General features: G+C 39.4%; 3 protein-coding genes across 8 annotated transcripts in view; all 3 read left to right on the forward strand.

The window, feature by feature from the left end:
- rassf1 (Ras association domain family member 1) overlaps positions 1 to 6,353 on the forward strand; it is an 8,042-nt gene extending 1,689 nt beyond the window's left edge. The window contains exons 2-7 of one of the 2 annotated variants that reach the window (XM_043222741.1): positions 1 to 427; positions 1,345 to 1,469; positions 4,813 to 4,917; positions 5,121 to 5,433; positions 5,519 to 5,634; positions 5,733 to 6,353. The exon at positions 1 to 427 is cut by the window's left edge and continues 113 nt beyond it. In XM_043222741.1, the coding sequence (XP_043078676.1) occupies positions 136 to 427; positions 1,345 to 1,469; positions 4,813 to 4,917; positions 5,121 to 5,433; positions 5,519 to 5,634; positions 5,733 to 5,882 (1,101 nt within the window). In that variant the 5' untranslated portion in view covers positions 1 to 135 and the 3' untranslated portion in view covers positions 5,883 to 6,353. Of the gene's footprint in view, positions 428 to 1,344; positions 1,470 to 3,026; positions 3,322 to 4,812; positions 4,918 to 5,120; positions 5,434 to 5,518; positions 5,635 to 5,732 lie in introns of those variants that run through there. The other variant, XM_043222742.1, reaches the window with a different exon arrangement.
- A 763-nt stretch (positions 6,354 to 7,116) lies between these two features.
- tusc2b (tumor suppressor 2, mitochondrial calcium regulator b) lies at positions 7,117 to 9,999 on the forward strand. 2 transcript variants are annotated; one of them, XM_043223022.1, is made up of 4 exons: positions 7,117 to 7,213; positions 7,766 to 7,965; positions 8,918 to 9,038; positions 9,124 to 9,999. In XM_043223022.1, the coding sequence occupies exons 2-4, from the start codon at positions 7,814 to 7,816 to the stop codon at positions 9,187 to 9,189; spliced, it is 339 nt and encodes a 112-aa protein (XP_043078957.1). In that variant the 5' UTR covers positions 7,117 to 7,213; positions 7,766 to 7,813; the 3' UTR covers positions 9,190 to 9,999. The 2 variants fall into 2 exon arrangements, with proteins under 2 accessions (XP_043078957.1, XP_043078956.1); XM_043223021.1 differs by having other exon boundaries at positions 7,150 to 7,312.
- Positions 10,000 to 13,868: 3,869 nt separating this feature from the next.
- Positions 13,869 to 27,309, forward strand: hyal2b (hyaluronidase 2b). 4 transcript variants are annotated; one of them, XM_043222671.1, is made up of 6 exons: positions 13,869 to 14,111; positions 15,325 to 15,428; positions 15,555 to 15,638; positions 20,049 to 21,036; positions 24,044 to 24,133; positions 25,083 to 27,309. In XM_043222671.1, the coding sequence occupies exons 2-6, from the start codon at positions 15,382 to 15,384 to the stop codon at positions 25,467 to 25,469; spliced, it is 1,596 nt and encodes a 531-aa protein (XP_043078606.1). In that variant the 5' UTR covers positions 13,869 to 14,111; positions 15,325 to 15,381; the 3' UTR covers positions 25,470 to 27,309. The 4 variants fall into 4 exon arrangements, with proteins under 4 accessions (XP_043078606.1, XP_043078605.1, XP_043078604.1 ...); XM_043222670.1 differs by lacking the exon at positions 13,869 to 14,111 and having other exon boundaries at positions 15,412 to 15,428; positions 15,555 to 15,654; XM_043222669.1 differs by lacking the exons at positions 13,869 to 14,111; positions 15,325 to 15,428 and having other exon boundaries at positions 15,510 to 15,654.
- Positions 27,310 to 27,656: the final 347 nt, after the last annotated feature.

The following is a 27,656-nucleotide window of genomic DNA, read 5'->3' on the forward strand; positions in this document are numbered from 1 at the left end:
CGAACCCATCAGAACCAGAGCCGAAGTCTGTTGGCCCGGTTCGGCGTGGACGGGATCGCTCCGACGCGGTCTGAAGTGATAAACCATCTCCCATGACCTACCGAGCCATGCTTTTCGGCCTCCCTCGTTCCCAGCATGGCAAAATGTGAGCTTATTGAACTGCAGGACTTGACTCCGGATGACCGCATCGAGCTGGCGCCCCCCAGCGGCCCCCCGCCCCGCACCGGTCCCACGCTGGAAAGGTGGAGCAAAGAGAAGGTGGTGCGGATGGTGGGGGAGCGCGTGCGTCTGGAGGACCCCGACTGGCCGACGTGTAAACCGGGACGGGGCCACGACTTCCAGCCCTGCAGCCAGACGCAGCTGAGCTGGTGCGACCTCTGCGGGGAGTTCATCTGGGGCCTGTACCGCCAGAGCCTCCGCTGCACGCGTGAGTTATGTCCTCCGCTGCCGTCGAGGCCGTCGCAGAGCGCAGGCCGATAGGAAAGGGATGTTTAGGCAGGGAAACAGACGGTGTAGAAAGAGCTGAGAAATTGAAGAGGAGCGCAAACAGAGAATCAATCAGTAATTATGGACAGCGGGTCACGAAACGTAGCAAATAAATAACGCTCGGCATAAACGCGTGAATGCAAAAATTAAGTATTAAATTGCATTAGCGGAATTATCTTTCATAATGGTGCATAGATTTGTTAAAAAGGCATGCGACTGACTTATAATGTATCGATAAGATAAATTAAATAAACTGCTTTAAGTTAAAAATGAACGTTTTAGCAACCGGCAAGGACACCTTAACTCTCTGGCAACATCCCATAATGACTTGCAACAGTGAGGCTTAACGGCACTGCTCACATTTTCTTCAGAACAGGTCAAAAATAAATTCAAACGAACGTGAACGGCATCGTTTTCCACACTTAGTTAGGCCTTGAGAGAACGGGTCGGCCCACAGACGAACGACTTCTTCTTCATCAAATAACCCCAAACGTACGTGAGCGTGACCAGCAGGCGCCGCTGTGCGTTCATTCATGACGAACCAGACTGGAAACGCTCGACCTCTCTGTGAAAGGTTAAGTGCGTGCCACCAGAAAACTCCTGATCTCTTAAACCTTAGCTCCGCTCACGGAGGACTGCATTTAAAGAGACAGTCACCCAAAAAAAATCGTCATTTACTCGCCCTCACGTTTCAGAGCGGTTTACATTTCTTTCTTCTGCCGAGCGCAAAAAAGACGGCTGGTGACCGAACAGCCGACGGCAGCCATTGGCTCCCATAGCATTATTTACCATGCTGTGGAAGTCGATGGCTGCCGTCAGCTAAGTGCTTGTTTTTTAGCTTCCTGTCTTTTTTTCCAGACTGTAATTACACCTGTCACTACCGCTGTCAACCCTTCATTGAACTGGACTGCAGCTTGAACCGCGACGGCGTCGGCGAGCAGATAAACTACTGCGAGGACACCATCGAGACAGACACGAATGTGGTGAGCGAGCTGCTACTGACGTTACCAGAGAGACGAGCGCAGGCCTTACATTTGAGCTTAATTCAATTGTTTCACCCTGTCGTCCGTCGCTAGACGTAGATGGGCATCTCAATGCACCATATGCCCTTAGCGAGGGTTTATTAGCGACCTATACACACTGTGACACGCGCGATTTACGACAGCGCCGCGGGGGACCAGCTGCTACGGTTCTAGCGTTTGAAATCTAAACACATCCCCTATCCTGACTTCTTAGATTGAGCGATTTTTTTTCTGGAAAACCTATTACCCACGAGTGTATAGTTGAACTTACCCTGGTGGGTAACTAGCTGTTATTAAAGGTTGTGTGTTGAGTGATGGTGGGGGAGGGTGGAGGGCCGACAGCTGGGGAATGAACTCGTCAGCTCAAGTCAATGGTGCTTCACAGCGGAGCTCTTATCTAATTACCAATGTGCAAATCATCTTAAAATCTCATTTGGTCGCGCAACATTTGCGCGGTGCTCTTGCTTATGCTTTAAATCCTTTTAAATGCACGCAAGACTTTTTCCTGTAGCAGGCTTTATGCGGAAGGCACAGGATATATTAAATATTTATTTATGTGTATCCTTTTGAAACCCGGCTATTATTATTATTATTATTATATACACTGATATGCATAATAGATAAAAAAAAAAAAAACATTTGCACTTTTATTTGCGATTATTATAGTGCATTATTGAATGCAAATGTGCTTTTATTTTAAACAAACATGTAATTTTTTATTTAATTATTATATCATTTTATGTAGATTATATATTTTCCTCAGCTTTTCTGTTTGTAATATTTGATTGTTTGGTAATGATAATAAATAAAATTATTTTATAGCATTTATTATTGTTGTTGCTGTTAAATATAGATTATGAATATATTGAAAATACATTTCTGCTGTTATTTATTAATATAATTATCCTATTTAAAGTAAATGTCATATATTTGTATAACAAATATTACTGTATGTAATTATTTTATAATTATATAAGACGTGTAGATGTATTAATATGGCTTTTTGTCATACTAAAGGTTTGTATGTAAATTGTTAATATGGTAGAAAATAATTGTAATAATTAATTAGTAGTTTTAGATGTTTGATATATGCATTTAAAATACATGCTATTATTTGCTATTGTAAATGTACTATTTAAAATATTTTTTTAATGTAACAAATATTACAATAATTATATAATAATTGTATGCAGGTTATCAAATTGTTTATATTGGATATGACAACAACTAATAATAATTACATTAATTAATTAAAATATATTTATACTATTATTTACTATTAAAAACACTGTTTAAAATACAATTTATCTTTTAATATATATCAAATGTTACATATTACTGTATGCAATTTTTATAATAACTATATAAATATATGTAGATACAATTATTTTAAAAATAATTAGAAATAAAATATTATGATCTAAACAGCAATCTATATTCCATTGTTCTGCGGGGTTTCAGGGGGAGGGGCAGGACTGAGTTGGGGGCGGAGCCTGCGTGCCGTAAACTCTCCCTGAGGGGCGGGGTTTGGCGGAAGGGTGGGGTTTCAAATCACGCCTAACCGTTGCGTTCCGGTTGCACGAGGTCGGTCAGACAGCCACATCATCCCCCTCAGACTCAGCGGAAGCTTTCACGCAGCCCCGGTGCGCTTGATTTCGGTGTGTTAATAATGACGGACTGCGAGCGGTTGGACATGACGTGGGGCAGCAGCGCGAGCAGCGGGTACTGCAGCCAGAGCGACTCCGAGCACGAGCTCGAGCAGTTCTACACGGCGCGCACCTCGCTCAGAAAGACCAGGAGACGCAAGGAGAAAGTAAGACAGCAGTTTATAGTCGTACGGAATACAGCATTCACCGCCGGTGTGTGCTGTTCGGGGCGTTTCGAGGCGGCCTCGCAACTTTATAGTCCGGTTTCAAGGCGACAAACCGAACTAACGGAAATCCAAAGATGCGTGTGCGCGTGGGCGCGCGCGTGTTTATTTTAAATGATGCTTGCATCCAGTCACGAATTCTGAAACAAAATTCAGTAATGTATAGAATTGTTAAACGTATATTCGGTCTTTAGACTCTAACTGTACGCTATTTTATTTATTTATTGTCCTTTTATGTGATATTTTAAACTTGTGTGTGCGCGCGCGCTGGTGGGGGTTTCCTCTTCTGTAGATGATGTCATAATGAGTGGCTCTTAACGTGATTAACAAGAAAGTCTGTTCATGTGTCTTTACGGCACATAATCAATATAAAGCCTTGATTCTTAATTAAGCCTTCATTAATATTCATGAAACCAGTTTTTTTTAATTAAGGGATAAAACCGGACCTGGTTTTACTTGTATTGTATATATTTTACGTAGCCTAACACTTTAACATTATTCGTCTTATGCATTTAAATTTGATAAGTGTCGTACATTATTTTTAAAATAGGCTGTAATCATTTTTAGATAAAGGTCTATTTTATTTATTATAGACCTATATTACGGGTTTATTATATGTTTACTAAATTAGATTAATTAACTACTTAAATGAGTATTTGTTTCAATTTATATGGTGCTTATTAAAGTACAGCTTTACAATTAATTAATTGAGTAAATAATATACCATAACCATATAAAAAGGACCAAATAAATTGAAATGTAAAACTATTTAAATATTAACTTGTTAATTAAAGTAGTTATTACATATAATACACAATAAAGTGAAGTAATAAATACTTTATATATAATACAACCGTGTAAAAGAAAATATCTGGTTTTTAAATGTAGGAATCTTTTGAAAGCCACAAAAACGTTATATATGTGAAGTTTTTAGGTGAAATCTGAAAGCATTTAGAGTCAACATGAATGTGTGTGTGTGTGTGTGTGTGTGTGTGTGTGTGTGTGTGTGTGTTTCCACTTCCTGTCTGCTATTTCTGGATGAGGGAGGGTTGTTTTCTCTGAGTCGTGGGTAAAGGCTGAATCTGAAAGAGCGTTTCAAACTCACTTTATGTCTCAGGCTGCCGTTTTTCTGATCCACTAACACAACCGGCTATTGCTTTTTAATAGAGTTGCGTAAACGTCAAGACTGTTTTTGTCAAGAGTTCTCCTAAATCAGATCCAGATTGGTTTGTATCTCAGGAAAAAACCCCAGAAATATCAGCGTTTGGGACACGCAATCAAGTTTTCACACCTGCCTTGCTTGTTACGTTTGTTATATATATATATATAATATGTAGGAGTAAGGCATTAGTCAATCAGAGTCTCTTGAGCTCTTTTTGCCGCCCTCTTGTGGTCATGTGACCTGTCTCACGCCTGTCTCCTCTTGTTCTACAGGACGAGCCGGTGGACTGCAGGAAACAGGAGCTGTCCCTCAGTGAAGTACAACAGAAAGTGAAAGAATACAACGCTCAGGTCAACAGTAACCTCTTCATGGTCCTGGTGAGGACACCTTTCAGTGTTAAATATAGGTTACACTTTACTTTAAAGTGTCCTTGTTACAGTGTAATTATACATTTATTACCGATTCATATTAATTATACTACGGGGGGCCATTGAATGCTTTGATCTGATTGGCCGACAGGCGTTCATTGCATTATATCGTGTGTATAAGAGCGTGTAAAAATGGCGGTCCTTCCCATCAGAACCGTGATGGATCCTACACTGGCTTCATAAAGGTCCAGTTCAAGCTGGCCCGACCCGTGTCTCTCCCTCCTCCCCGGAGCGCTTCCTCCTCGTCCTCCTCGTCTTCCTCAGGACTGGACGGCGGCTGCCGCGAGGACAAAGCACTGAAGCACCGCACCTCGTTCTACCTGCCCAGAGACACGGTCAAACACCTGCACATCAGCTCCGGCACTCGGGCCCGGGAGGTCATCGAAGCCCTGCTGAGGAAGTTCACCGTGGTGGACAACCCTGCCAAGTTCTCGCTGTTCGAACGCAGCGAGCGACAGAATCAAGGTGAGGAGGCCGCCCAGGCCGTTTCTCCGACATCCGCGTTGATATCCAAACAACAAAATCATAAATGCGCCACGTCTCTTTTTAGTGTACTTACGCAAGTTAGCCGACGACGAGCGTCCGCTCTTCCTGCGCCTGTGCGCTGGACCCAACGAGAAAGTCCTCAGCTTGGTCCTTAAAGAGAACGAGACGGGGGAAGTTAATGTGAGTCGACTCTTCTGACAGAGTTTAAGCATGCTAAATGTGTTTTTAAAGGCATATGTGTGCGTTTGAGATGACGTTGTTGTTTTCTTTTGCGGCAGTGGGACGCGTTCAGTTTTCCCGAGCTCCAGAACTTCCTGCGCATCCTCCAGCGCGAGGAGGAGGACCACGTGCGGCAGATCGTGCGGCGCTACGCTCTGGCCCGAGACAAGATGAAAGAGGCCCTGAAGAGCCTGAGCACGCCGGGCTGAGGCCAGCGGGCTTCTCGCACCTCGCAAACGAAAGGAACCGCGACGGAAAGGACGCTCGTGCACAGCTTGTTACCGTTTGAATCCAAAGAGTGCGTGTGGAGGGACCCTTTGTCCCGCGGCGGACGTGAGACGGGTCGGGAGCGAAAGGGAAACGCAGCGAGAGAGGAGTGGCGTGTGTTTTAGCGTGACTGGTGAGCGTGGAAGAAATGCTGCGCTCGTACCTCTAGATCTATGCAGATGTGGAGTCGCAGATTATTGGTCTGCGGTGAATGAATATCAGTGCAGACTATAGAGCATTTTAGTGTAATTTATACATGTAATAGAGAGAGAGGAAACGATTATTTTTATGTCTGCATTAAAATAACACCATTTAGTGATATAGTGTTTGTCAGATATTGAAGCACCCACCCGTGTATATATTGGATGCTCACTGTAAACCGAATGAAATAAAATATTTTTCCCCCTTTAAAATGACTGCTTTTCTTGCGTGAGAGAACCATTCAATTAAAAACTGAGAATGTATTAATTGCGGTTCAATCAATCGATTGTATATAACTTTTCACAATATAAAATAAATACACCTTTTTTTGGAAATTATGTTTATGCCGAAGCGTTGCTTATTATGTCTAGCCTTTATAATTAATTCTTTATAATTAATAAAAGGCACAATTACCAAAATATTCGTAATTCCAACTGTACATGATAACAGAAATAATTTCAACTATACAATGTTTTAGCTACATTCACAGTTGCTTAATACTAGGTCAAATAATCGTTTGTCACATTATATTTATACATTTTCTTAAATTATTTACAACGAAACTGGAAGCCGCACATCTATTGCATAAACGGAAAGTGAAATCAATAATTTTCAATAAAAGTTCTGCTGTTAAATACTCCACGGTGCCACCATGTACTTAAGAAAGCAATAATTCGCGATTAATGGTTTGATAACTGCTATGTCCAACCATTTTAAAATTAAGTCTTATTTGGACTTACGTGTTGTTTACACAGTGCTGTGATTCCGTTGTTGGGTGTTTATCCTATGCAAACAAATAGTCTCAAAATCTTTATTTTTGACTTTATAATGGCTTTCTAAAAAATTAAAAACCAAGTCACGATGAAATGAAATATCATGACAGTAATAAATAAAATTTAACTAAAAAAAAAAACCAACAAATAAAGATTTTTATTCTACGTAGTCCAGGACTTTTATTCTGTCCATTCTCCTTCGCGTGAGTCTGTCAGCGAGAAGGACACGTGATTTCCGGTTCGAGCAGGAGCCGCTGAGCGTGTCTCGCTTCACCCTCGTCTGCTGCAGCGGTTCGCTTGTGAGTCACTTTACAGACTGAATAAATCTGTTCAAACCGACGTCGATTCGCCTTATTTCCGCTTCCTTGTTTAATTTAACACCAGGAGACCGCGTTCAAGTAAGTGTCATCATTAGCCATATGAGCGATTTTGTGTTACAAACTCAAACGTTGGAGGACATTATGATGTTAGCCGCGTTAGCATGACAGCTACATCAATTTAGACCATTAGCAAATCAAGTAATTCATTACTAACTATGCTAATATGTCACTTTATTTCATTTTTAACCATAAGAAATGTAAATCTCGTTTTTTTTGTCGAACACACACTGCCTTGTTTTACAATGCTAATACTGAGGTTTAAATGAGTTACATTAAATATTACGTGAAACGCCACATTATTAAGTACTCAAAACACTTTGCAAAGGGTTTCCTTTAATGGAGTGGGAAAGCAAAGCTCGCAGGTTTCCCACACCATAAAAAAAAAAATAGCCGTGTTTCATCATGACTGACACTATCTGATTCGTGACATCAAATATGTCAATATTTAACAGCATGAGTTTCTTCCTCCAGAGCCGTACGGCCGTCCCGAGTGAGACCTGAGCGGAAGGAGAATGATCCATGATGGGCGGCAGCGGCTCTAAAGGTAAAGGCTACTGGCCCTTCTCGGGTTCAGGTGGCGGGGATGAGCCTGCTAAAGACGGTCAGGAGCAGAGCCTGGCCCGGGTGCGGAGCATCCGAAACGCCACGCCTTTCGTGTTTACCAGGAGGAGGTAAATATAACCCCGGCGCCTGGCGTGTGACTTGATTTCAGAGAGCATAACTGGACTGCCAACACGAAACGGATCCTCTGAATAACACATGTTCTTCAGGTTGATAAGCACTGCTCGCAGCTGAACTAAAGGATAAAGTACACTAACTAGGACGCGTTATTGCAAAATAAACCTTGACGGAGAGATCGGGTTTTATTTTGCAATAATGACAGGCTGACGACTGCTCTTATTTTTGGACTATTTACCAAATAATCTTCTATGCGTGTACAGGACAAAATTTCACATAAAATATGCATTGCCTTTTCTTCGAAGGTGGACCGATTTGTTCGTCTGACAACCGATAGGCAATTTCTATTTTATTGTTCATTAGCTTTTTGATGTGTTAAAAAAAAGAGTCATGCAAAACTCTCTTTTTCTGTAGAATACACAAAGCTGTAATGCCGTGGTTGGTACTATTTATATGGAAATATTTCTCAAAAAAGCTTTTATTGCATACTTTCTTTAAAAGTAAAAATGAAATCAAAAATGTGTACAAATTGCATGTTGAATGTAAATAATTCCGGAAAGATATACATTAACTGGTGCAGCACAAAGCACATTCATCTAGTGCGTGTTTGTCTAGAAAAATAACAGTAGAGAAAATTATTTTCCCCCTTAAGTCCTTTCATACCAAGAGCAATAATAATAAACTATAGATATACAATTTTAATATTCCACTTTTCTGAGAAAACATGATGATAAACATAATGAACAAAATGATTGGAATCAATGGGACTGAATCCTGCTAATAAGAACTCCATTTAAAGCATTGAATAAAAGAAGAAAAAAACGCAGGACAAGATTACAATAAAGAGAAAGTTATTGTGTGCTGATTTGACCATTAATGTCGTCGTTCTTTAGACTAGTCAGGCCTTTATACTTATGTGTGTGGTTTTTTTTTTATGTTTTTAAGCTCTTTGTACTTCGACGAGGACGGCGACCTGGCCCACGAGTTTTATGAAGAAACGTTAGTAACGAAAAATGGCCGCAAGAAAGCCAAACTAAAACGAATCCACAAGAATCTCATACCTCAGGTAAATCGGCGCGGGAGAGTTTTAAACTATCGTTTGAATTGCACTGAATTAGCTTTGATAACGTGTTTTTTTTTATTTAATGCAGGGAATCGTCAAGTTGGATCACCCTTGTATACACGTCGATTTTCCGGTCGTCATCTGTGAAGTTTGACGCCGTCGGTGACCTCCTGCGAAGAATCCGTCCCCCTCATTTTCCTCCCGCCCAGCTGGATCCCGAACACGCTCGCCGAGTAGCGCCCCCTTGTGTTTGGGAGGGCTTGAGGCGCGCGTGAGGAACCAGGCCAGCGAGCCGCGAGCTGCTCCGGCTGTGTGACTGAGAAGAGGCCGCGGCCTGATGATGATGATGATGATGATGTCCTGACTCTTTTTGTTTTCTCGTAATCCTCCGCACAAAGACTGCTATGGGCCGTGCGGCCGAGACACTAAGTGTGGTTTGTATGTGAGTGTATGTTTGTTTGTATCTGACCATAGAAATTAGCCGATGTTTAGCGACGTCTGACGATCTTTCAGGAGCACGTCGTGAAGGACTCCGGAGGACCTTCTAGCACGTTCCATTTAGAATTTCAAAGAAGCCCTCGGAAGGATCGGGTCGCTTTTGAACGCTTTAATTGATGCGTTCGCAGATCGCGAGGACGCAGTCTTCGTAGAGGTTACGCGGTTAGGGTTAGTATAAAAGCGAGGGGGGAAAAAAACAACAGCCTGGATTTTGCATGTCGACATGATTCTGCTTTCTTTTCAGCCGCTAGGAGAAAAATCAAAGGCTGTTTACTATGCTGTGATTTATTTGTATGCTGATTGGATGATGGAATTGCTGCTGCTCTTTGATTGGACGGTCGAGGCACTGGCTGACACAGTGCTGCCAGTCACTGTGAGAAGCCCCGGCCCCTCGCACTGTCGTGGCTGTCATTTATTTATTACAGTTAAAATGACGAGATGGCATTAAATACCACGTATAAATGCACATCAACCTGTGTTTGTCTCCTATTAATAATTTAACAGTTAAACAGAATATAAAGTGGGAACTAGATTCTATAAATGTGGATTTGAGTGGAAATGAAAAGACATTACATACATTTGAATTGTTGAATTATATATATATATATATATATATATATATATATATATATATATATATATATATGTATATGTATATGTAATTTCAATATTCATTGTTTGAAAATGTTTATGAATTATTCCTACTTTTGAATATTCCATAATGTGTGGAAGCTGCATCATTTAGACCCATTGGCAAAAAAGTAGGTTAACTTAATTTTTTTTTCTTATTTCTTTTTACACAAATCGTGTTATTGATTGATTATGTTTCAATGAGCTGTTTGGATTCTCATTCTGACGGCACCCATTCACTGCAGAGGGTGAACTCTGGGGTCCAAAGTAAGTTCATGTTGTTAAAAACTCGAACAATCCAATATTTGTATTTTTTTTTATTCCCCTAAGTTGTCGGTTTAATTAAGTTAATCCAAAACATCCAATAGGACAAGTTTAAATACTTAAAGCTATTTTATCTCTGTCTATTTTCTCCTCCTCCCGTCTGTTTTTCCCAGATGTCCTCTACTCGAACTCCATTGTTCTTTCCACAGGACTGAACCCGACCTTTGCTTGCTTTCCTTAATAATGTTCCATCCACAAATGAAAGAGCTTGGTATCTACCGCTCCAGGAAACTTCAATCATTAAGAAGACCAGAAATCTCTGAACTAAACAAAGGCACTGGCAGAAGCTCCGGAAAATCATTCGGACCCGAGGGAAGCCACATTTATAGGATTATTGCTAAATCAAGGTATTGCTTGAAGAGGTTAACACAACCTCAAAAGGACGATAAAACGTAGGTTTCAATAATCGTATGACAGTAAGGAAAAGTAGGCTACGACTATTACGATAACAACATTGTAATCGCATTAAGAATGACTTCTTTTAGAACGGATGAATTATAAAAACTCAGATAATCACAAGCCATTCTGCTTCAATGAACGCCAGAAAGATGCTGAAGTACACATTGTGTAGCCCCTCCCCTTTCTAGAAGCTCCTCCCCTTTCTAGTGCTTCGGTTGCCGTCTGTCCGGTGTTGCGGTTTTCCCCACAGAATTACTTTGATGCTCTTTCCGCGGGATGTTTTTGATGTCCACTGGTCGGAGCCAACCCAATAACATTATACTAGCTCCTGGAATACGACTTTGATCAGGAAGTAATCCCCCCCTGAAAAGTGCTTGGGTTGTTTTGAGTTTTCCTGAAAACAAACAAAAAAAAAAAAACACCTGGCAACCCTGCTGTTTCCATAGAATGAATGTAAGCAAAGTCTACAGAAAGTAGGCAAAAACTAAACTCAAGAAAACCAATGCCTCAGCGGAAAGTGTTTATTACATTTATGGATATTATTACAAATATGGACATCACACATGGATTCAGTGCAGGTGGCCTTTATTCATTTTCACTCACTTTATTTCACGTCTTCTGAACTGTTAACACCCTCTCGATCCAATTAAAAGACTTAAAGGGACCGAGACCTTTTTCGTCTGAAGAAGAAAGTCATACATACACCTAGAATGCTTCAAGGCTGAATAAAACACAGGCTCCTAATCATTTTTGGTTGAGCTGGCCTTTTAATGATTCATCATATCATTTGGGTTTGCAGTACGTGACTTCGAGGATAAAATGAGGGAATAACTCCCATCATAGAGACACTTTGGGTGGGATTTAATGCCAAGAATAGCCAGCCTAGCAACCGCTCAGAACAAGTTACTTTACAAGACATTTAGCATTTTTGTTGAGCTGTTAAGATTTCCTCCTCGAGCGAATATTTATTCCAAAAATGCAGCGTGAATCAAATTGTTTTATGACGCATGAACGCATTCCACGTGCGTGAAGCCATCTTTCAGGAAGCACGCTCTCAGACCCGCCCTTGGTCCTAATTGGGGACGTTTATTCCCGCGTGGTCCTCCCGAAGATTAGCTTGTGATTTCCTTGGAGACACCAAATATGAGCTGTGATGGCTTTTAGCTGCTGTGCCTGGAGCCTCGTAATCTCTATCATATGAGTTACTCCAACTACTTCAGTGCATTTGAAACAATTTCACGTCCCAAATCTCCAATCAAAACTCCCACGTACGAACTGACTGGCGTCCACCAGTGGCTTGCAGACTCGATTTGCTCCTAATTTCACCCCGATGTTATAGTGCGCGACACTTGTGAATTTTGGAGAGCGTTGGATTGAAACATGGTGAAATGTTTCGAACGTTACGAAGGTACATCATTATAGCAGGCGTGAAGATGCACCCGTTAACCCAGCCCTCAGTTGGGCGTACGCTAGCATGCTAGTATGCTTTGGCTCAAGGTCTACATTTAAAGTCACACCAGAGGTGTGGTTCAGCTGGGATCAGGACCTCTGAATGAACCAATCGTTTCTGTTTGAACTGGGCCATTGTCGTTTTATAATGGAAAATGATCCTCTCCGAACGGTTTCTACAAAATCAGAAGCACGCGATGCCCTGCAACATTAAGGTTTTACTGAAATAGTCAAACCTGCTCATTGGAAGGGGGTGCCAATACTTTTGGCTGTATATTGTAGCTTATGTACATTTCACAACGGTCGTAGTTATTTTAGCACGTCGCGAAACGTTGCTGAAATCAAATACATTTCAAAATATCGATGTTCATTTTTTTTTTATGGCTTAGCCCTGCCGCAACAGCTGTTGAAAGCGCGCTCGGTTTTGGTCCGTCCACGTGAACCGGTCCTCTACTTAATCGTTTTCAGATGATTCTCAATAACCGAAACCTCAGGCTCATTAGGCAACAGTGTTCATGTATCACAAATATTTAGCCGTGCGAGCAGGAATGTTACGAACTCTCAGTTGTGCCGTAAATGTTCCATAAGCCTATAAATTTCGCTCTATGGTGAGTTTGTAACCCCCCTCCAAACGCCCCTTTTGGGATTGTTTAGAAAACTTTACGCGGCCCTTTTCACTGACGTGTCCTTGAGTGCCGTGACCGTTCTCTCGGCATTGACGCACAGCAGCCTGATTCTTGCTGCGCCAGGCGTCCGTGTCCTGCTGGTGGCAGTGACCTTCCTTCCCCTCCTGACCGACGGAGTCCCGGGCCCCTGGAGAGGAACAGGAGAAAATGTGTGTACTCATCCTGTTCACCGATACACAGGAAACAAGTCGGTGAAAGTGTCACTTCACCCAGAATTGTTTTTTTTTTTATCTACTCATTCTTTCCGTTTGTCTCTTTGTCAGAACGGGTCGCATTGCTCACTAATGAATCCATTGAAGTGAATGGGTGCCGTCGGAATGTCCGCTGAAACGGCAAAAAAATACCAGTTTTTACCTTTTAACTTGCCAGCTAAAATAAGTCCTATTTATCATTAATGTTACTTACTCAAAACTATATCTAGAGTGTTTATGTTCACATACGTGCCGTGCGTTTATTTTAGTTATATGGACTGGAAAATATCATTTTGATTCTTATTATATGAATAAATAGAATTATATTAATGTATATAGTAAACGTAAATATAATATGAAATATAGTACAAAAATATAATTATTATTAGTGTTCACCAAATTCAAAATGATTTTTTTGTTCACGTAATGTCTTTACTGTGTGTATTTATTATGTGCATATATGATATTGATGATAAATGTCATGCCTAAATATGTTCTGTTTGTGTGTGTATTTATACAGACATAAAAAAAAAACCATACACCGTACCCCCACATATACTGAGTAAACAAAAAAATATATATTTCGATTAATAATAATAATTTGTGCACTATTCCTTTAAGGGACTTCATGTGGGTTTCTGTCAGGACCGCTCACAATCAGATTTCAGTGTTTTCCTATCCATTTTCCAATAAAGCCCCATGTTATTGCTGAGCTCGAGGGTTTTAAGGATTCAGTCTCTCTTGTTTTTTTACTTACAGGTCTCTGTTCTTTGCTTTCTCTGCAAAACCCCCCGCCGAAAGCCGCTCCTGAGTCAGCAGAGAAGAGGAAACGAGAGAGCAGTTCAGCTGTGTTTACTGGCCTGGTCAAACGTGATGATGGCTTCGCTCGGACGCAGGAGGTCAGTTATCGATCTTCTGATTGGAGAAGACGGGGGCTGATGAATTTTAACTCGGGGATTCGTCGCTCTAAACAAGCCTTTCAGACTCCACTGACGTCGCCGTTTCAACCATGGGCCAAATTTTGTGTTTTTGTGCTGTGGACATGAATCTCATTTTTCACAGAAGCTTTTTACTGATCCGGGCTCTCTAATAAACCACATATCAATCGATGGAAATGTAGCTTGTAAAAAAAACTAAAATAATATGTAAATGCCAGTGGTGTAGCGATTTATGCACGAACCAAGTGAATTACCGTCGGCAAAACTAGGCGACCAACATGAAGCCTGTTGCGAAATCTGTGCGAGAAAATCTTTTGCCTAAATTCTTGATTGAGTAGATTATGACCGGATTTAGTCTGTGAAAATTAATTGAACAGTGATACATTTTTTTTTGCATTTTAAAGCCCTTTATGTTTTAATGCGGTCTTGGACGTATAAAATACTGACACCTACTGGTGTGGATGCATGAGGTTTTCATAATTCATACGATTTCATATACTTTTATGCATTATTTTATTGTGTTTTTTCATTGTTTTAATAATAATAATGATAAAAATAAATAATTAAAAATAATAATAATAATTAAAAATTAAAATATATATATATATATATATATATATATATATATATATATATATATATATATATATAATAATAATAATAATGTTTTATATTCTATTTATTTCTGTTAATGTTTAGTTTCTTTCAGCCAATTTAAATATTTTCAGTATTTTAATTTTAGTTGAAGACAGCAGTGGCCAAGACACTTCGGAAGATGAAAACATTCAAATGTTTAGAAGCAGACAGCCGTCGATTTTTTTTTTTTTATAAATGATACAATAGCGATTTTGGTTTTATAATATACTGGCACCTACTGGTGTGGATGCACGAACTTTTTGCCTTTGAGTCATTCAGTCGTCTGATCTCCACGAGGGACTTCCCACTAAAAATAAATCAATATTCATCACACGCTTTTATCCACAGCGGCACATATTTGATCAGTATTAATATCCCCAGGGAGTGAAATTCAAGCGTTCGTAGTGCCACATTGTACTCTACATTTTTAAGCACTATTCATTTCTTTAGCTATAAAACTTTTTAATTAGCAATATCTCTGCCACCATCTCCAGTTCCATCACTCGCGCAATGATTTATTCGTTTGTTGTGCCTCAAGTTGCGCACAGATGCGGGAGTCTTCTACATCACCCTGGCAACCGGGACTGGGATCCGCATGGGGTCTCCCGCAGGGGCCGATCTGGGATCCAGCGCTCAGTCACGGTAAGATCAAAAGATCTGGCCGGGTTCCCGGGGCTGGTGACGGGTGGGAGAGATGGGCAGGAATGTGTAGGAAGTACAGGGGCGTGGTCTGTCCCGGATCAAAACTCTGAGTCTCTCTTAAAGCAGCTGTGCGTTCAGCGACAGACGAGCTGAAGCAGGTGTACATCTACACATAGAGACGGCTGCGGACGTCCGTCTGCTGGGAGAGAGGTAACCTTTCAGCACAGTGAGTAGAGGCTTTCATTTCAAGTGTTGATTCGGAAGAAAAATACGTTAAATATCGATATATGTGTCGTGTTTTAAAGCTACATTTACAAATATTACGAATGCAGGGAACCACAGCGGTACGGAAAAATAAAAACACTTGAGTCATCGGTTTCTTTCCAATCAAATGTAAATGTGTTTTTTTCGTAGAACACAAAAGGAGAAGTCGTGTAGATCGTCCGAGCTTGCACTTTTCCTCACTGTTTAAGGAAACGGGGACCGATTTCGAGGTCTGAAAAAAGAAATGCTTTACGTTGCATATATTTTGAGTTTATATATAGTGCTGCGTGAGAAAAAAAACTATAGTTTAAGTCACTTTTTGCGTTTTCCTTCACCGTAGCTGAGACGTTCCGAAATATGCTTGGGGATTTTTTTCCAACATTTTGCGCAAAGTTTAACATTAAAGATGTTGAAGCTATCACATGGCTTGAGAAGGCTTGACATACAGTAGTCGGCGTTCGAAGTGAATCTAGAAAGTTCATCAAACGCATACTGGTTTTAGGACAACTTTGATGAAAGGTTTTGATCCACTTCAAATGTAGTGGACTACTTTTTAAGTAGTTTTTAGACCTCAGTATCTCCAGTCCCAATTACTTTCATTGAAAGTTACTATAGAAACTTACTTTAAGCCACGACAAGAGTTTTTTTTTAGTACCATTACTATAATATTAGTTTAAAATAGTTTATACTTTATTTACTTAAGTTCTTTACTAAACTTAGTAAAGTTTTGCCCAAAAAAAAAAAAAAAAAAAAAGGTTTTAGTTGTTTTACTGGTTTTCATAACCAACTTCAGTAATTCAGTAAAAATAAAAATGTAAAAAAAAAAAAAAAAAAAAAAAAAAATATATATATATATATATATATATATATATATATATATATATATATATATATATTTTTTTTTTTTTTTTTTTAAATATATATATATATATGTAATTCAAATATACTCAGCATAAGCTTTTTTACATTTAATTAACAATAAAAACAGTGGCTGCGACACATTTTTGAGGAGAGAAAGAATTTAAACATTAAGGAGCAAACACCTGTCAAAGTCGGATGTGGACTTTTTTTACCTCTCGTAATTAGACATTAGCGGTAAAAATCATTCGCAGCTGTACGATCTGTCCTCTGTTTATAAGTGCCTGTAAAGGGGCTGCGTTTCGGCTTTTACAGTCCTTTATTAGTACAAGATGTGTTTGGGTATGAAGGTATTCTGCCTGGAGCGGGGACTCCTGCCTCCTGCTGCGGACAGAAGCAAACACGCTCACCGCATTCGTCATTTTAAGTGGGGAAACGCGCTCGTACTACTCACCGAAGCCTATTTGAAATATCGAAACGATCTCGATTTCCAGTTGCGGCGTTTTCGCGGGTCCTGCCCTTCAAAGGCCGCATCAAAGGCGACCTCTTTGGCCTGCAGCTGTGGGTGGTTTTCTCTCCACCCGGCCCCTTCCAGCTTCCCACTAATGGAGACCACCTCATACCTCTTACAGCACGGGCCGCAACACGTCTTTACACCCGTCCTCGCCGCAACACATGGAAACGAGGTCTTTGTTGCTCTGCAGGCGTCCTGTAGGGATTCGCGGCTTGGGCCCGGATGAGCTTTTGTTCCTGAAAACATTAGCATCCATAAAGAGGGAGCGGGTTAATGGGTGACTCGCGGTAAAATGTGTTCGCGTTGAAGAGGACGGCGAGATATTGCGAGGCGCTAAGTTTGTCACGTGCGTGCCTGTGGGTTCATTCACGAATATGTCAGCGTTCCCTGCAGTCAGCTGACTTCCTGTCTGTCAAAGGCAGTAATGTCATTTCGGGCTTGTTTTAATGTTATTAATCTAAGCTCTAAATGGTGTGAATTATTTCGAAGTACCTTTTCCAGAGCGGTCTAATAAAACAGGCTACTATAACGGTGCCATGTAGTATTACTCGAATTAAATGTGTATTATAGTATAATAATAGTATAACACTTTAAACATTCTAGCAGTAACTTTGTCAACTAGTTCTATGTCTGCTAACTCTCAGAGTGTTTAGGGTTTAGGGTTAGTAAAGTTAGTTGATTCCTTGCAGTTTCTGATAGTCAGTGTGTTTTATGTGCACTCATCATAATAAAGTGTTAGAAGTTGTCTAATAATACTCTAATGAGTGTAAAGTTGCTTACTTTTAGCATAATGTCTAAAGTGGACCATAAGTGGCACCTAATAGTTTACTTATTGGGTAAATTAGATTAATTTGTTTATATTATAGTTGTTATATTACCGAAGCGACTGTAGAATTACCGCAACAAATGAATTCAAGTAACTATAGTTACTGAAAATGACTGTAGTTCTCATTAACTGTAGTTTTTTTCGTGTGTATAGGCTACCTCAGTGCTTTTTTCGCCAGTAAATCTGTCGTGCTGTAGTTTCACCCTCATAATGTAGAAATAAAAAAACTAGAGCGAGGGGGGGGGGAAACGCAGAAAGGACAGAATGCCATTCTCCGAACGATTTCGGGGTGAAACACGATATGTCTGTAATGTCTCTGGACTCCAGCAGGTCTCTTCTGCTCGGTTCGGTGGAAACGCTTCTTCATCCCCAGCGGAGAAATTCGGACCGAACCAACTCGCCGTGTAGCGGGGGCGAGGGGCATATTTAAGAGAAGTGCTGCTTTTATAACCAAAACAACGACTTGAGCGCTTTATATATACGTATTGTTTAGTATTATATCGTGTTACATCGAGTGGGATAACATAATAACGTAACAGAACGGCGAAATGTGTTTTACATACGAACTCGCACCCCTCTGGCCACAACTACATTTATCAATCCGAGGGCCGAAATCTACACACGTTTAAACGCTGATCCAGATGAGCCAGCTGGGCACCAGCGCTGCTCGCTGAACGAGAACGGGGCGTTTCAAAGACGGGGAAGTAATGATAATAGATTGTTATGAAATAGCGTTTGGGTATTTGCGGTTATGAGGTGTCGGCATCCGCTGGATGGATGGGTAGAGGCTACGTGGTAGTTCGTGAGTGATCGGACCGGTGTGCTGGACGGGTTCCGTCTGAAACGTACAGGTCTGTGTTTCCTCTAAACAGATTACAGTTAGTTTGTGTAACTGTTTCTAGAATGCGAAGCGGAAGCGGTTTTGTAGCGTTCGACGCCGAACGGCGATTCGAATCTTGCGTTTGAAACAAAGTTTAGACGTTCCGTGGAATGTTCATAATACGAGCGCTTATTGTTTGTTTTCTTTTGTTCTGTTTCGAACGCTGCGTTCTGATAATACGAAAGGCATGGGTTCGATTCCCAGCGGTCGCGTGGACTGTTAAAAAAGAAAACGACAGCATTTTACAAGTTTGGTTTATTCTTGAACGTAGGTGTTCTCGTTTAAGCGTTGCAATGAATTAATGATGACTTGTTAAAATGCTTTCATGTCATTCGGCAAGTGGTTGTTTGTCATAATAGCCATAGTTCGTTTTAAAAGTTCCTTCCAGACTTTTTCAAACTTTTAAACCTGTAACTCTGGTGATGGATCGTGGTTTTAACAAATCCAGTGTCATAGGCTTGATTCTCATGAAGTGTGTTCTTTAAATATAGAGTGAATTTTTATCATGAAATAGTTGTATTTGTTCTCATATGTGACCCTGTACCATGGTCATAAGGGTCGTTATTTTAAAATATATTTCAAATGTTTATACATCATCTAAAAGCTAAATAAATGTTGTTAGTATTGGAAAATATTCAAGGTTGTCCAAATGAAGTTCTTAGCAGTGCATGTTATAAATCAAAATTAAGTCTTGTTATAAAATATCTTAACTTTAACTTTAACTTTAATAATAAATAATAAAACCTAATGATTTTGGCATCAAAAAATCAATCATTTTGACCAATACAATGTATTGCTGGTTATTTCTACAAAATATACCAGTGCTACTTATGGCTGCTTTTGTGCTTTTATCTTAGTTCTTAATTTAAGATATGATACTAATACTAATAATACTAATAATAATACTTAATACGATCTTACAAAATTGTATCTTATCTCTAGTTAAAAGATCTCGTAGCTGTAGACTCTGCTTTTCTTTGATGTTGAGAACGATTTTTAAAACTACATCTAATTTTGAAGTTTTTTTTTTTGGTCAAGTTAGGAGGTTTCTGTTCGATGCTGTTCGATAATAGTTTTTGTCCTAACTGAAATTACCACTGTTACCCAACAGATAAGATTTTAAAGTTAGGATCTTGCGGCAATATGCCCCCGGGGTCACATATGTGTATAATGTGTACCAATGAACCAACTGCACCTGAAACAATGTTTTAACGTGCTTAAGAACACTCAAAGTGAGCTTGAAAGTGTATTAATTGTAGTGGTTTGCTGTATTCTTAGGTCTGAAATGAAAAACGTCACTGGTCCCTTTGGGGCGACCCGACCTCAGTGGGTCTCCTGGCTGCGGCTCTTGTTTTTGATGTTCTTCTGGACCTGTTTAAAAGCGCAGCAGTTAAAAAACACTAGATGGCCGCTATACTCTGGCAAGCCATTGCTGTTGGCCTGGAACGCTCCCACAGAAGACTGTCGGCCGCGGCACGACGTCACCTTCCAGCTGGATCAGTTCCAGATAGTGGCGTCGCCAAACGAGGGGTTCACCAAGCAAAATCTCACCATCTTCTATCAGGACCGTTTGGGTTTGTACCCGTATTTCCTGCCAGACGGCACTGCGGTCAACGGTGGCCTCCCGCAGGTCGCCAGCCTCACGCAACACCTAGAGCAGATGCCGGAAGGGCTCAAGAAGTACATCAAGGATGCGACAGTGAAAGGTCTCGCTGTGATCGACTGGGAAGAGTGGCGGCCCCTCTGGATACGTAACTGGGGCACCAAAGACATTTACCGCGACCGTTCGCGCCGTTTAGTCGCAGAGAAAAACCCAACTAAGCCTCAAGATCAGGTGGCTAAATTGGCCCAGCAAGAGTTCGAGCTTTCAGCACGCAAGTTCATGCTGGAGACGCTTCGATTGGCCAAGAGCTTACGGCCCAATCAGCTTTGGGGCTTCTATCTCTTTCCAGATTGTTACAATCACAATTACAAAAATTCGAGCTACACGGGACACTGTCCGGACTTGGAGGTGAAAAGGAATAACGAACTGCAGTGGCTGTGGACGGAGAGTACGGCTCTGTATCCTTCCATATACATGGCCAAGGTGCTGAAGGATCAACTGGCCGGACGCCAGTTCGTACGCAACCGCGTCCAGGAGGGCATGAGGTTGGCGTCTGTTGGGAACGGGTCGGCCAGGCCTGTGTTTATGTACACGCGGCCCACTTATCAGAACACTCCTCCGGCTTCTAACGGAAACCTTCCTGAACTCCTGCTGATGACAGAGGTGAGTTTTTCGTTAGACGACGCTTGGTGTGGCAGCGTTTGATTTTCCTCGAAGAGAGTGGAAACCAGTGTGGGCGATCGCTTGATAGCATCATGTCAGTTATTGGGCAATACTAGAGTTTTGGCTTTTAATGTATCTGTATTTTTACATTTAGATGACCTTTTATGTGATCTAATGATACTGTGATTTCAATAATATTTAATAATGATATTTAGCAGATCTCAGAATGAATATTCCATTATACAGGGAGGACTAAACTTAGGACGTTTACAATAATGGATTTTAATTTTCAGTACATTTATTTGGTTCAAGGTAATTGTAATGATTGTTTGTTTATCAGTTATTGGCTGTGACTAGGATTATTTCTAGTAATATTAATAATAATAAATCAATGAATAAATATTTTGCCTCTTTTAGTATATTCTTTGTATGTTTAAACAATAAGCACAATACTAATTAAAAAAAAATCTCAAATCATTAAAATGGTTTACCATTAAAATCTATTGTCCGATATGAAAAAATGTTATTCATTTTGGGATTCGCATTTAATTTTTACAGCGTAAAATGCAATTATACAGTGTTAAATTATAAATGTATAAACGGTTTAACAATTAAATATCTAATTAAAACATTTCTAATTTTGACTGATAACCGATATATTGTGAAGCCTTACTAAAATCTAGTAAATAGCCATTTTGTTGACATTTTAATCTAAAGGGACACTCTTCGTAGGTTCCTGAGGTGAGTAACCTGAGATCAGTCTTTGCTTCAGAATTCAAACGTACAACCTTTTGGACACCAGCCCAGATCTTTATCCACGTAAAATACCAGAGGGAGGTTCTGCAGAGGCCAAACCCAAAACCTGAGCTGCATTTGTCCAGCTGAGCTGATCTTTGTGATGGTCTGTCGGCTTCTGAGACTGTTTGAAGGACGTTCAGATGGTGCAGGGTTTGAGGTTTTTGTACTTCAGGACCGTTGTGTCACGGTGTGTTTTTTCTGGTGTTGAGCAAACGTGAGAATTTAAACAGACTGATACGCGTCATGTCTCATCCTAAATCTAGCGATCGCTCGCGCAGGCTCTTCTCAAACGCTCACCTGTGGTTCTCATCGAGTCTCGTTGGCTCTGTAGAAGCAAATGCCGCAATGCCAGCATAAACTCTGGTGACCTGTTAGACCCTGAGGTTTAAGGCAGACATCTAAAGATGTCGGGTCACATGACCCTTCTGTGACGTCTGTAAACTGTCCTTAAAGTCTGGAGTGCTTCTGCTCTCTCAGGAGCCTGAAGATCTCCATAGCATCTTCTGGACGTGTGTGTGTGTGTGAGATTGAGGTTTGGCGTTCAGGGTTCCTCAGACGTGTGTTGAGAGTCTGAGCACTGCCAGGTATAAAAATACAAGCCGAGCTGCTTTTTTTTTTTTAGCACATCTCTGAGAGAAGCACACACTGGTCGTGGGAGATGTTTCTCCAGACACTGAATCCGTCACATGACCTGCTGAATTAACGGCTTCATGCAAGACGGTGCAGGCTTAGTGAGTCTGTATAAACTCTGCTTTACACTCATTAGAGTTAACTGAATACGTTAAATACGTTAAATGAATACGTTTTACGGCGCTGCAGGTTCAACTAATCACCACAACACTGTGATATACTTTGTTTAATTACACGAAAATGAAAACTGGCAGCGTAATTATAAACACTAATCAGCAAATTGGATTAATGTCCATTATATACTGTGTACTTTATTTGAAAAAGACAGATTTGCTCTTGCTCAGTTGATATTTTTGTATTGTTTTGTGATTAATATTATAATCGTTGTTTTATATTATAGGAAGTCTTAATTCATATTTAATAATAATGATTTAGAATTATATTTTTATTGGTATTATGAACTAATTATAAATTATCCAATTATTTAATTATAATTACATTAATTAGAATAAATCTACCTATCGATTAGAAAAGTACTATTATCATAAAATAAAACTGATGATAATGATATTATTAAATATTAATACTAATAAATTGTTGTTAAAATTATACTTGTTTTTATATATTTATACAATATGAAGTATAAGAATATAAATGTATATACGTGTAAATATTTAAAAAATATACTGCATGTTTATTTATATACACGCGCGTAAACATTTGTAATTTTAGATATGATTAATCATTTGACACCACTATTTTTTGTATAATAACATAACTACAGTTAATAATTGTCATTTTTAGTGTAATTGTTTATAGTAGTATTTTTAGTATTGCATATGAATATTAATTATTATTGTTTATAATGTTTTAATTATAATAATCAGTGATTGATGATTGTTAATGTTTATAGACAGATCATTTGTATGAATAATGGATATTAATATAGTGTGTGTGTGTGTATATATATATATATATATATATATATATATATATATATATATATATATATATATATATATATATATATATATATATATATATATATATATATATATATATATTTTTTTTTTTTTTTTTTTTTTTTTTTTTTTTTTTAATTGAATTTTTTTGTTAATTATTTCACAATATAATTATTTATATAATATATTATTATAATTAATAATTCTTGTTTTTATTACTATAATAAAAAACAACCAAACAAAGCAACTTTATGTAGATGTAATGATGGACAAGGAGTAGTTTTCTTGTGATTCGATACACTGTGTGTCAGTCTTGGAGAAGTAAAGTTTGGGTTGTGTCAGGATTTGACGTCAGTGTCTGAAGAAGAAAGCCAACGAGTGAAGGAGTGATTGTCACTAATGTGATGAGAGGCTGAAGACCAAGCGTGCGCTCAAGAAAGAGAGAACGAAGCCTTTGTCACTCGACGCAAATATACAAAGCATTAAGGAGTGCGCAAACAGACGAACGATTCACGAACACTCACAAGAAGCTCGGTGTGTTCTGAGGTGAAGGTTATCTGAAACACCTGCGTGTCTTCCTGCGTTGGTCTGACGTTTCTCTCCGTCTCTGGGTGCAGACGGATCTGGTGTCCACCATCGGAGAGAGCGTGGCGCTGGGTGTAGCGGGCATCATCCTCTGGGGCGACTCCAACTACGCCAGCAGTCACGTAAGTGTGCTTTACTTTAATTTAATCTGTTCTACATAAGTAATGGGTCATGTACAGTGAGACGTTAATATGACTAAAAAGCTCCCGGACAGGGTGATCCGGACTTTTAACTCGTAGAGCGGTCTTTTAAAATATATTTAGGTTTTTTTTTTTTTTTTTTTTTTTAGAGATGTACGTTATTATAATGCTATATTGGGTGTCTGACAATATTAGAGTTTTTTTTTTTTTTTTTTTTTTAATGTATTGCAATATTAATTTTCTGTATTTTTACTTAAAGACTGTCACCATCCAATGTTCATTTATCAATTAAAAACGCATATTTTTTATTATTTTTAATTTAACAGTATTTGTAACATTTTTCATCACTTGCATTGCTTTTATTGTTTTATTTATAGAGTGACAACAGCTTGATTTAAAATTGTGCAAAATATTAATTTGTTATATATATATATATATATATATATATATATATATATATATATATATATATATATATATATATATATATATATAATAAAAGGTTTTGTTTGCATGTGTGAAATCTGTGTATATTAATGTTTATAGAAATACACACACACACATTGTATATATTTTTACAATTTATATAATGTCTATATTTTAAAAAATATTTTTTCTGTATATTTAAACAACATCTGAGCATTATTTTGGATGCATTTAATTGTTTGACAGCACTAATATAATTTTATAATACACAAAATATACATTACTCGTGATTTATACGTGCGTGCATGCATCAATATATGAAAAATACGGAATGGCTATTTATATTAATGTAAAAAGTAAGTATTTATTTTAAAACGCCAATGCAGTAATTGGCCAAAGTAGATAATCGTGAAACAAAACGTGTAATATTGGACGGTTAGCGGTTTGAAAAAGATTGGCACCCTCAGGCCGCGTTTGATGACTACTGTGATCTGGTGTCTTCCAGGCGGCTTGTTCCAGTCTGAACGAATACCTGCGAGGGCCGCTGGGTCGCTACCTGCTGAACGTGACCTCGGCCGCCGAGCAGTGCAGCAGAAACCTCTGTGGCTTCCGCGGCCGCTGCCTTCGCAAACGGCCCGACACGGACACGTACCTGCACCTCAGCGCCAACACCCACAGCATAGAGCGGCAGGGGAACGCGCTGAAGGTCTCGGGCCAGATGGGCGAGGAAGAGCTAGGCCGCGTGCGCGACGACTTTCAGTGCCAGTGCTACAACGGCTACGCGGGCGACGACTGCAGCCAGAGGGACGCCGGGAACAGAGCCGCGCTCGTCTGGACCACGCTTCTGCAGGCCATGCTGCTGCCGCTGCTCTTCACGGCCTTCCTGCACTGAGGGGCTCCGGGGCTTCTCGTTTTAAAAAAATGCGCGACGTCGGTGACGGGAGGGACTTTTGTGTTCGCTAGAATTTGAACGGAGAGGGATCGTTTGAATGCGCGCGCTCACTCTGTGGACCGGACGAGCAGCACGGCGGCGTCTCGGTGTGTTTTGGGTTCGAGTGCATTGCCCCCTGCTGCACGGGAGGATGAACTGAGACGACTGGAATTGAGTTTTTTTTTTTTTTTTTATGCTTTGTGCGATTGAAATTTTGTCTGGTCTGTGTGCATTTTTTACGAAAGGTAATTGATGTGGTTGTTTCTGCTGTCGTCCGAGTCCTTATTTTATTATATCTTTGCTGCCTTTATACCTGCGTGAAACCGGTTGTGACCTTATTTGGGCGGTGTGTCACGTGACCAGCTTCTTAAAGGGACACGGTTTTTTTACTTGCAACGCTGCTGCCTCATTAAAGCCTCGCCTCGATTGAAACTTATCGCATCTCGCTCCCAAATTAAAAGAATTTAGCATGAAATATTTTGCATGAGGAAAATGGAGCCTATCGTAAGATCATAAAAAAATTGCATCATTTTTTTATTTCGTCATATTTTTCTCACAGAAATGAATAATTTATTTTATCTTTTACGGTAAAAAGAAAATCATAATGATTTGTAAATTTACATTTATATTAAAGCCGGTACAGAAAAATAACTCCAATATAAATTATTATACTGCAAATTATTCACAATAAATCAGTAATATTTAATATGCTTGAAACCTGTTTTCCGTGACACATTTTACACCCCTCCAAAAAAAAAAAAAGACACATTTTTTTTTCAAATGTTTCTTGAGAAAAATTAAGGATTTTTTTTTTTTTTTTTTTTTTTACTATTTCAATTACTTTCATAAATTATGCTACCAGAAATTGTCGTAATGCATTAAATGTTTTTTGATTAAAATGTTTTTCTAATTAAACTAATTCATTAATTACAGTAACAAAAAGAAAACCATAATGATTTAAATGAAGTCATGCTAATAATTTCAATTCAATAATGCTACAGTGACAATTTAAATGATGTACAATAATATCTAATCAATAAGATAATATTGTATTATACTATAAATGTGTTTAATAATATTAACATTTAAAATTAGAATTTTGAATTCATCTTTACAGTATTAAGGATAATGTCTTATAAATAGGTTCCTTTATGCAACAATATGTCGCTATTTTCCTTTAATTTGGGGTGAAATGTGATTTCAGACACGTTCTTAGACCACTGCTGGATAGTGAGGAATTTTTGAAAGTCTATTAAAACATGAATGTAAATGTTAAATCAAACAAATATGCCTTTTCCATTTTTTCCTGCCTAGGTTGCACAAATCCGTTTTGAGGCAGGGTTTCCCCCTTTAATCGCTGAACTTTGCGTTTCTGCTCTTTATTTGCGCGGGATTAACCGAAAAGGCTTTGTGTTTCCAGTTTGTGTCATTACAGTAAAAAAAAAAAGACTGTTTTTGTCATTGTAGTGCCTTTTTAAAGGCACGGTTCACCTAAAAACGAAAACGCCGTCGTTTATGAAATGATGCTTTCGATGCTGTTTGACTGCGTTCTCGTCTGGACGGCGAATCAAACATTGATAGAAATGTGGTATTAGGGTGAACGGTCTCTTTAACTGATCCCGTGTTGACCCTCACAAGTGCAACGTTAAACCCAAAAAACTTTCATACTAAGAGTTTTGATACCGAACTGTGCTTGTTTTGTCCGGATTCGTAGCTAGAATGGTTACCTTTCTGGTCGAGTGAATTCTTCTGAAAGTGTTTCGTTTTATATTTTTACAATAAATTTCATATTTAAAAGCCATCTCTTGCTTGTAGTTCTGTAGCTGCACGAAGCAAGTCGGAGGCCGTGTCGAAAAGCTGAGCTTTGTTTTATTTAAACTGGACGTTTTTGATCGCATTATTTAGGAATCTGCGTCTAAACGTCGATTTGCCCTCATCCTCACTAGCTGGTTTACTTTTCCTCTAGTTTTTTTTCCAGGCCTCGGTTTCTTGTTTTTTAGGTCCTGCTCCACTTTTGAGGGGGTAGTCGCTTGTGCCAAAGTGAACATTACGGGCTGGCAGCACAGAGAAGGCCTTGTGTTATAACTCGAACCAGACATCCAGTCTCCTTTTATTCTCTCCCCCTCTTCTCGGACCCCCAGCGGGGCC

The sequence above is a fragment of the Puntigrus tetrazona genome, chromosome 22 (assembly GCF_018831695.1).
Source record: "Puntigrus tetrazona isolate hp1 chromosome 22, ASM1883169v1, whole genome shotgun sequence".
Taxonomy (NCBI): domain Eukaryota; kingdom Metazoa; phylum Chordata; class Actinopteri; order Cypriniformes; family Cyprinidae; genus Puntigrus; species Puntigrus tetrazona.

What these genes read in the sequence shown, in the direction of transcription:
- tusc2b (XM_043223022.1), top strand. Translation starts at nt 7,814, where the DNA reads ATGATGGGCGGCAGCGGCTCTAAAGGTAAAGGCTACTGGCCCTTCTCG. An exon ending in TTCGTGTTTACCAGGAGGAG is followed by an intron (nt 7,966 to 8,917) that starts GTAAATATAACC and finishes TATGTTTTTAAG; the next exon opens with CTCTTTGTACTTCGACGAGG. An exon ending in ACAAGAATCTCATACCTCAG is followed by an intron (nt 9,039 to 9,123) that starts GTAAATCGGCGC and finishes TATTTAATGCAG; the next exon opens with GGAATCGTCAAGTTGGATCA.
- hyal2b (XM_043222671.1), top strand. Translation starts at nt 15,382, where the DNA reads ATGGGGTCTCCCGCAGGGGCCGATCTGGGATCCAGCGCTCAGTCACG. An exon ending in GGATCCAGCGCTCAGTCACG is followed by an intron (nt 15,429 to 15,554) that starts GTAAGATCAAAA and finishes CTCTTAAAGCAG; the next exon opens with CTGTGCGTTCAGCGACAGAC. An exon ending in AACTCCTGCTGATGACAGAG is followed by an intron (nt 21,037 to 24,043) that starts GTGAGTTTTTCG and finishes CTCTGGGTGCAG; the next exon opens with ACGGATCTGGTGTCCACCAT.